The sequence below is a fragment of the Ranitomeya imitator genome, chromosome 7 (genome assembly GCF_032444005.1).
Source record: "Ranitomeya imitator isolate aRanImi1 chromosome 7, aRanImi1.pri, whole genome shotgun sequence".
Lineage (NCBI taxonomy): Eukaryota > Metazoa > Chordata > Amphibia > Anura > Dendrobatidae > Ranitomeya > Ranitomeya imitator.
In genome coordinates this window covers 40,003,505-40,013,970 of record NC_091288.1, presented here as the reverse complement: position 1 = coordinate 40,013,970, position 10,466 = coordinate 40,003,505, and the positions used below count along the sequence as shown (strand labels likewise).

The window sequence follows — 10,466 nt, the reverse complement described above, 5'->3', positions numbered from 1 at the left end:
CACATGGGCTACTCGCACAGTGAACAAGTCTGTAGGAACATGCTCACACACCACCAAGAAACTTGAAGACACAAAAGAGAATAGTAGAACCAAAAACACTCAGTTTCAAAAAATCACAGTAATCCGCAAGTGCTAGTAAAAAGATGTAAAAAACAGGGTATTTGGTTGATACGTTTTTTGCAAAAAATATATACTAAGCTGCTCCACCAAACGTCAAGGTATACCCATATCAGAGCAGTCCTACCTGATGTATGCAATCCCTATCTGATGTATTTAAAAACCTGATCATCTGTATATTACCTGTGTGAACAGGGTTCAGAAAGTAAAAGTCCATGTGGACATGCTGAGTGGAACAGCTTTTGTGCAGATAGCCCAAGAGGAGTGGTGGGTAACTCCCCAGTCTTGTAGACACAAGAGAACAATTAATGTATGTATGTAGAATCCAGGAGGGAAGACAGATAACTATAACTTAACTCAACTCAGGATATAATAAGGATGGAAACATCTGTAGATAGATAAGATAGATAGATAGATAGATAGATAGATAGATAGAAAGATAAATAGATAGATAAATAGATAGATAATAGACAGATAGAATGATTATACATAGATAGATAGATAGATAGATAGATAGATAGATAGATAGATATGAATAGATAGATAGATAACAGATAGATAGATAGTTAGATAGATATATAGATAGATAGATAGATAGATAGATAGATAGATAGATAGATAGATAGATAGATCTATACCTCTTGATGTACAGGGGCTTTTCACAAAATTAGAATATCATCAAAAAGTTAATTTATTTCAGTTCTTCAATACAAAAAGTGAAACTCATATATTATATATAGTCACTACAAACAGAGTGATCTATTTCAAGTGTTTATTTCTGTTAATGTTGATGATTATGGCTTACAGCCAATGAAAACCCAAATGTCATTATCTCAGTAAATTGGAATAGTTAACAAAAAACACCTGCAAAAGCTTCCTAAGCATTCAAAAAGGTCCCTTAGTCTGTATCAGTAGGCTCCACAATCATGGGGAAGACTGCTGACTTGACAGATGTCCAGAAGGCAGTCATTGACACACTCCACATGACGGGTAAACCACAAAAGGTGCATTGCTAAAGAAGTTGGCTGTTCACAGAGTGACGTATTCAAGCATATTATTGGAAAGTTGAGTGGAAGGAAACAATGTGGTGAAAGAGGAGACAAAGAACTCGACTGTGGCTCAGTTGTCCAAGGTGTTGTTTTCAGATGAAAGTAAATTTTGCATTTCATTTGGAAATCAAAGTCCCAGAGTTTGGAGGAAGAGTGGGGAGGCCACAATCCAAGCTGCTTGAGGTCTAGTGTGAAGTTTCCACAATCATGATAGTTTGGGGAGCCATGTCATCTGCTGGTGTAGGTCCACTGTGTTTTACCAGGACTAGTGTTGAGCATTCCGATACCGCAAGTATCGGGTATTGGCCGATATTTGCGGTATCGGAATTCCGATACCGAGTTCCAATATTTTTGTGATATCGGGAATCGGTATCAGGATTAAGATTAATGTGAAAAATAAAGAATAAAAATAAAAAATATTGATATACTTACCCTCTGACGCGCCCTGGTCGTCACCGCCGCAACCGCCTTGCTTTCGTTCCTAAGAGTGAGCGCGTTAAGGACCTTTGATGACGTCGCGGCTTGTGATTGGTTGCGTGAGCGGTCACATGACCGCTCAGCGACCAATCACAAGCTGCGACGTCATTGAAGGCCCTTTACGCGCTCATTCTTCAGAGGGTAAGTATATCAATATTTTTTATTTTTATTCTTTATTTTACACATGAATATGGATCCCAGGGCCTGAAGGAGAGTTTCCTCTCCTTCAGACCCTGGGATCCATTACAGGATACCTTCCGATATTTGTGTCCCATTGACTTGTATTGGTATCGGATATCGGTATCGGCGATATCCGATATTTTTCGGATATCGGCCGATACCATCCGATACCGATACTTTCAAATATCGGACGGTATCGCTCAACACTAACCAGGACCAAAGTCAGCGCAGCCATCTACCAGGACATTTTGGAACAATTCATTCTTCCCTCTGCTGACAAGCTTTTAGGAGATGGAAATTTTATTCTCCAGCAGGACTTGGCACCTGTCCACACTGTGAAAAGCACCAATACCTGGCTTACAAACAACAGTATCACTGTGCTTGATTGGGCAGCAAACCCGCCTGACCTTAACCCCATAGAGAATCTATGGGGTATTGTCAAGAGGAAGAAGGGCGACACCAGTCTCAACAATGCAGATGAGCTGAAGGCTGCTATCAAAGCAACCGGGGCTTCCCTAACCCCTCAGCAGTGCCACTGGCTGATCTCCTCCATGCCATGCCACATTGAAGCAGTAATTGATGCCAAAGGAGCCCCGACCAAGTATTGAGTGCATTTACTGAATGCAAGGAGGAAGATTGGGCCATGGGAACTGACAGGGCATGGGGTCCAGAACTGCTGAGGCCGCGTCTATTGTTGCAGGGGGGAAGGAAATTGAGGAAGGAGGAGACCCATAACCTGCAGAGAGGGGGTAGAGAGGGAAAAGAGAAGGACTTCCTGCCGGAGAGCAGAGTGAGTGAGGGCCGTTGCCGGACTGTGGGGAGGGATAGGCCACAGAGTAGAGATCCTAGACTAGCGCAGCGAGAACTCTCAAATATCGGCAAGCGTGCAGTGAAGTGTACACCGAGTGGAGGGTCATGGAGGACTCCGCTCTTTTGCTTGACAGCTGAATGGACTAGGGACTCAGCAGGCAAAACCAGAAGTAGGACCATTTGTTAAGCGGGGAAGCCAAAAGACTCAGCACCGACCTCAGCCTGCAGCTACACAGCCATCAGACTCTGGGAGAGAGAAACGGACAACCGAGTCACGATAAGTGAAACTGACAGACTGTTATTCTGAATTACTGTTATCCTGTTTAACCCTCAACCCTTTAATTGTATTTCCCTTGTTTTTATCCCTGCGAGGAGGTTATTCCTGTATTGATAAAGTGAATAATTGTTTAACCCTTGCTCTGCGCATCTGTGTCGCTGCATCCGTGTACCTGTGTTGCACTGAACAAAAAATTTCAGGAGACTAACAATTCGAGTTTAAATTCATTTTTCAAGCTGGTGTTATAAAGTATTCTAATTTACTAAGATAATTACATTTGGGTTTTTATTCAATCATCAATCATCAATTTCATTCATTCAATCATCAACATTAACATAAATAAACACTTGAAATAGATCACTCTGTTTGTAATGTCTCTATATAATATATGAGATTCACTTTTTGTATTGAAGAACTTAAATAAATTAACTTTTTGATGAAATTCTAATTTTGAGAGAAGCACCTGTTTCTATAATTACCCTCCCTGACAGAAGTTATGTCGCTTATCCATGTTATGTAAATAAAAGCTTATAACCTGACATTATATTCATCCATTGGTTGTATAAATTATTTTTTTGAAACCTGAAACCCTCCGAAATGTGGTTTAGGTTAAGAAAATAAATTGGCATCAATGCAGAAATATTGATCATTTAATGGACACAGAATGGTCAGATTTTGGCAAGACAAAAGTTTTGTCGCCTGTCATATACTGCACCCAATCCACGTTTACATCCTCACCTGTGCTCAGTAAATGATCGATTAAGTAGTGTGTGTGTATAAAAAGAATCCCAGCATCCCAGACCTTCACTTGAACTGCAACTTAAGCTCTAACAACATGCCAAAAATCCACCCTATGACCAAAGCCTGGATTATCAAGAGGCTGAAGACCAGATCCGCTGCAGAGGTGGCTGGCACCTTTAATGTGTCTCAGTGTCAAGTACAAGGAATTAAAAAAAGATTTGAAGTGACTGGAGATGTGCTTGACAAGACCAGGTCCGGCAGACCCTGCAAGACAACTGCTCAGGAGTGATGGGGAAATCAGGGACCACCTTGATATATCCTTTTAATTCACATATATATTTCTTAGTCTAGCAAGACATGTCTAAACATGTCCAAACTTTGCTATGTCATTCTGACTTTTGATTAGAACTGATGACAGGAATTAAATGAACCTTAGGACCTTCAAACACTACACATCTGTCCACAGTTCACTTCTTATGTAAACAGAATTTCTTATATATACAGAAATTCAGAATGTGATTTCTTGCTATTGGAGCTTTATTTTCAGGTCACAGAATGAGAAAATGGCTAATCTTTTAACAGTTTACAAATGGTTTGAAGGGGTGTAAGTTTCTGATAAGATGTCTTAGGGGACACATAAGTAATTTATATATAAATGGACTGTACTCATTATATGATAAAGAAGAGAGCGCTCCCTCCGATTGGAGACAATAAAAATTCAATCTCTAAAGGAGATGAGGATTCTTTACCATGATAAATGTGAATCAATGAAGTAGGCTACCATGTGAGAAGGTGAAAGAGGGAAAAGTTGATGGCTTCAAAAAAGGCTTAGATGATTACTTAAAACAAAACACCATATATGATTTTTATTTCATCCTGTTTGATCGAATCTCAAGAAGGCAAGACATTTTCCTCCTTTATGGCACGGCAATTTGGCTTATGCCTTATTTTATTTCCCTTCCTCTTGATCAGAGGGAAACAAATTTCTAGAATTTACCCCTGAACCTTTTCTTATCCGTTTTCTCTCTTCTTCTTTACTTGAACTTGATGAACATCAGTCCTTCTTAAACTGTTCTATCTATGTAACATTGGGGCTATAAAAAGGGTCCCGTGAAAAATCTTCTGCAGCATTCATTTCCTTTGTTGGTTTGCATTTCACTTCAGGTTGTTAGAGGTCGTGCATTTGTGCATATGGGATATAGTATATACAAATTTAGTCATCGTTAAATATTCCATAAGATTATAACACTACTATTTATAATTTTAGCAATTTGACACCATGGTTGGAGAAGGCGGTGGACAGATGAGCGGAGGGCAGAAGCAGAGAATTGCCATTGCCAGGGCCCTTGTCAGGAATCCCAGGATCCTACTTCTTGACATGGCCACATCTGCTCTGGATAATGAAAGTGAAGCCATTGTCCAAGAGGCCTTAGATAAGGTAAAGCTTGGCTAACACTCCCCAGCAATAAATCCTAAAGGGATAGTCCTATATTTTTCGTTATAGCAAAAATGGTCCCTTAAGGTTATTAAAACAATGAAGAGCAGATACTCACCTACTGAACCCCCACAGATCCATCACTCTCCTTTCCTTTTCTGATGGGGGATGTGATCACTGCAGGCAATAAGTGGCTACTGATTGGTTGCAGCCTTCACATTCGATCCATTCAGGAAGAGAGATTATTGCAGTTTTGATAGAATATAAAGACTGCAGTAGATTACTGGCCACAATGCCACATAATGTCCCCTCCTGAAAGATGAAGCATGAAAGATGAAGCACTGATACGGTATATGGTGTATGGTACGTGTGAATCCATTGATTGTCACTTTAATACCTCCAGTTTTAGTGGAAATAAAGTGAAAATATAATGGACAAATGTTTTAAAGGTGTAGCTCCTTATTTCCAATGCTTGGGGAGCAGGAGCTTCTCCTTGAATGATATTCCTGGACAGAAGTTTTTGTCCTGCCGCAACACATTAATGGAATATTATTGTTCTAAAGCTTTAGTCACACTAAACGACTTACCAACAATCACGACCAGCGATACGACCTGGCCATGATCGTTGGTAAGTCGTTGTGTGGTCGCTGGGGAGCTGTCACACAGACAGCTCTCCAGCGACCAACGATCAGGGGAACGACTTCGGCATCGTTGAAATTGTCTTCAACAATGCCGAAGTCCCCCTGCAGCACCCGGGTAACCAGGGTAAACATCGGGTTACTAAGTGCAGTGCCGCGCTTAGTAACCCGATATTTACCCTGTTTACCATTGTAAAAGTAAAAAAAAAAAAACACTACATACTCACATTCTGATGTCTGTCACGACCCCCGCCGGCGTCCACAGAGTTAAAACTGCTTTCGGCAAGAGCGCTGCTAATGCACGCGCTGCTGCCGAGAGCTTCCCTGCACTGTGTCAGCGCCGGCCGTAAAGCAGGGCACAGCGGTGACGTCACCGCTGTTACTGCCGGTGCTTACACTGCCGAAAGCAGTTTTAATCCTGTGGACGCTGGGGGACGTGGCAGACATCAGAATGTAAGTATGTACTGTTTTTTTTAACTTTTACAATGGTAACCAGGGTAAATATCGGGTTACTAAGCGCGGCCCTGCGCTTAGTAACCCGATATTTACCCTGGTTACAAGTAAACACATTGCTGGATCGGCGTCACACACGCCGATCCAGCGATGACAGCGGGTGATAAGCGACCAAAAAATGGTCCTGATCATTCCCCAACGACCAACGATCTCCCAGCAGGGGCCTGATCGTTGGTCGCTGTTACACATAATGAGATCGTTAGCGGGATCGTTGCTACGTCACCAAAAGCGTGACGTTGCAACAATATCGTTAACGATATCGTTATGTGTGACTCCCCCTTAAGTCTACACTATTATCACTAAATTTACATATCAAGATAAAAGAGCTTTTAACCAAGCACAGGACTCAGTCCAGTGCTTATGAAAACTGGTCTGGAAGCTACCAATACTGGGGAGAATGTGACTACAGTACTGATAAGAGAAGATGAGTCAGGAGCTGAGATGGAGGGGGAGGAAGATGAGCAGCTAACTGCTATATAGAAATCAATGAGATAGAGGGAACAGTCTGGTATGTTAAGAGTTAACTGCTCTGCTGGAATATAAATACAGTGCACACACAGCCAGGCTGTGGAGGTCGAGCTCCTTGGAAACCAGCCGAACATTATGTAAAATAAGAGTTCTCATTGCAGGAAAATGACAACCATTAGAAAAGGCAAGCTAGTTGTAAACTTGCTTATTTTCATGATGTTTAAGTAATTAAAGCAATTTAATAACATGCGGCTGCCACCTAGACCATAGAGACAGCCAGGGAACCCAACCGGATCCCATCCCTTTTACTATTCGGTGTGGATAACCTCTATGTGATGTAATTATGCAAACAAGGATAGGCATTGGTCTACGGGTCATGAAAAAATATGCCTGATGTTAGCTGTCACACGCCACTGTTCCTTAGGTATCAAAACCTGGCAACATAATGTGTGACCCAGTTTGAGCTTTACCAAAGGGCACCTCTCTTCTACAGAATGTACGCCTGTGCTCCATTGTAGTTGTAAATACAATATAAACTATAAAATATTATTATTAATAGATTTTATGACTTAGGAATTACAATGATGATAAAATATTATCCACAGAAGAAAGATTATGTTTAATTCCAATATATTACAAATGAAAAATAGAATAGACTATAAGAAGATAGATTATGGAGCTCTATAGAAAATAAATCCTATATAAGAATTATACATATTATACCAAGTTGAATTAAATATTAGTTTAAACCATGTACATGATGATCCCATATTGTTCTCCTTCGTGCTTTATATTTCAGTATAGTGAGCTCTTATTTGTTGGGTAATTATATGTAAAGTGAGGGAATGCATGTGTCCTTTGTTACCTCCTTTTGGCTCAATATTTGATGAGATGTTTTGCGCCAGATGACCAGTTTAAAAGAAATGAAAAAAATATTTTGTGATACTCTTTAGGGAGATGTTTATGCTCTTTGTGGCCATTCAGTGCTTGTGACATGAACTTGTGCTGTGAAAAATTGTAATGAGACTTGGAGAAAGGTATGGGTGGACACCAGTGATGAACGAATGTGCTTGGATAAGGTGTTATCTGAGCACGCTCGGGTGCTATCAGAGTGTCTTCAGCGTACTCGAAAAATATGTTCGAGACCCCGCGGCTGCATGTGTCAAGGCTGTTCGGTAGTTACAACACATGTGGGGATTGCCTGTTTGTTAGACTTACCCTACATGTATTGCAGTTGTCGAACAGCCATGAGACATGCAGCCGCGGGGACTCAAACATATTTGTCGAGCTTGTCGGAGACACTCAGCACCCGAGCATACTCAGATAACTCCTTACCTGAGCATGTTCGCTCATCACCAGTGGACGCATCTGCATATAACATGTGATTAGGATACAAAATGTTTTGTGATTAGGTTCGTTTTGGACGCACATCCATTTCTATTGCACATCGATTGTCCACAATCAAAAATGCAGACGTCATCATTGGATTTGAGCACGGCCGAGCGGTGGAGAGAGGAACCCACGATGAGCTGCTGGAGAGAAAAGGAGTGTATTTTACTCTAGTGACGCTACAGAGTCAAGGAGATAAAGCGCTTACTGAAATGGAGAAAGGAAGTACGTGATACCTTTTTTCTGAGCGTAATTGCAATGTTTTCTTTCTAAGGGAACTCAATGAGCAGATCTGTCTCCTTTAAATTAGCGAATTGTAACACAGCTCCACATGTACCCCCTTATACCCTCCAAAGTACAAATCAGGAGGCTCTAAAAAAAAGTATTCAATATGTGCTAACAAAATAATTCATCACAGTGTTGGAGGGTCCCAATCATTGGCAACTGGTATAGGGAGCTCTTTGTTGTCCATCAGATCAGAAACTTTGGGTTACAATTGTACAAACCAGTTATTGTTGTTATGGCTTCTTGTAGATTTCCTAATTTTAAGATAAGTTTTAAATAAATCAGATGGTACAGATGTGCTCAAAAGTTTACATACCCGGCAGAATTTTTGCTTTCTTGGTCTTTATTCAACTACAAAAAAAAAAGACTTCAAGCTGTCATTGATGTTAGAGGGGGCAATACACGGTATTAAAAAATGAGGTCGTGAACTTTTGATCAGAGTCACTTGGATGTTTTGGGTTGTCATTATGATTTCAAAAGAGAAAACACAGTAGTGTAACAATAACTGGCTTCACCCAACCACTAACCATGAGTGGAGAAAACATTTTGCTGTTATCATTCATATTCTCTGAATAAAAGCCAAGAAAACAAAAATTCTGCCGGGGTATGTAAACTTTTGAGTGCAACTGTACATAGATAGAATGAAAGATAAGAAGCTAGACAAACAGATATTTGGTGGATACGGTATATTTCATAAATAAATAGGTAATAGTGATTAGCTAAATGATAGATCTAGATAGGTTACAGATAAATCTAAAATCTGTAAATTATCTATCAACCAATCTACCACATAGATATTTTACTGATTTTAAATTCTACTTTTTTTGGGTTTAAAAAGTAACCTAGAGATGTGTAACAAAAATATACACTCACCTAAGAATCCCTCGTCACTCCCCTTAGACTGTTGGTCATGTCTCCCAGTGGTTCCCTGCTTACTCTAACTGCAGTGACAGTATTTGTCCTTTAGGACCAGAGATGGGAACCTAGTTTGGTCATATAGACAACGACATGTGTCTGCTGCAGCTAATTGCTTGTACCAACTATCTCATGAAGAAGAAGTAGCTTGACCAACATGAGACATGGGGACCAGTATGAGAGCATATACCATCCTGGTATATATATCACCCATCCTGGTATATATATCACCCATCCTGGTATATATATCACCCATCCTGGTATATATATATCACCCATCCTGGTATATATATCCCCCATCCTGGTATATATATCACCCATCCTGGTATATATATATATCACCCATCCTGGTATATATATCACCCATCCTGGTATATATGTCCCCCATCCTGGTATATATATCACCCATCCTGGTATATATATATATATATATATGTATATATATATATATATATATATATATATATATACATATATATATATATATATATATATATATATATCACCCATCCTGGTATATATATATCCCCCATCCTGGTATATATATATCCCCCATCCTGGTATATATGTCCCCCATCCTGGTATATATATCACCCATCCTGGTATATATATATATATATATATATATGTATATATATATATATATATACATATATATATATATATATATATATATATATATATCACCCATCCTGGTATATATATATCCCCCATCCTGGTATATATATATCCCCCATCCTGGTATATATATCACCCATCCTGGTATATATATCACCCATCCTGGTATATATATATATATATATATATATATCACCCATCCTGGTATATATATATATCACCCATCCTGGTATATATATCAACCATCCTGGTATATATATATCCCCCATCCTGGTATATATATATCACCCTTCCTGGTATATATATATCACCCATCCTGGTATATATATCACCCATCCTGGTATATATATCCCCCATCCTGGTATATATATCCCCCATCCTGGTATATATATCACCCATCCTGGTATATATATCCCCATCCTGGTATATATATCACCCATCCTGGTATGTATATATATATATATATCACCCATCCTGATATATATCATCCATCCTGGTATATATATCACCCATCCTGGTATATATATCCCCCATCCTGGTATATATATCCCCCA

General features: G+C 39.6%; 1 protein-coding gene across 1 annotated transcript in view; it reads left to right on the top strand.

Annotated features, from left to right (window-relative positions):
- Positions 1-10,466, top strand: part of LOC138646079 (bile salt export pump-like) — a 78,141-nt gene that overhangs the window by 52,887 nt on the left and 14,788 nt on the right. The window contains exons 16-17 of the mRNA XM_069735548.1: positions 4,919-5,089; positions 8,118-8,319. Of these exons, the coding sequence (XP_069591649.1) occupies positions 4,919-5,089; positions 8,118-8,319 (373 nt within the window). The remainder of the gene's footprint in view (positions 1-4,918; positions 5,090-8,117; positions 8,320-10,466) is intronic.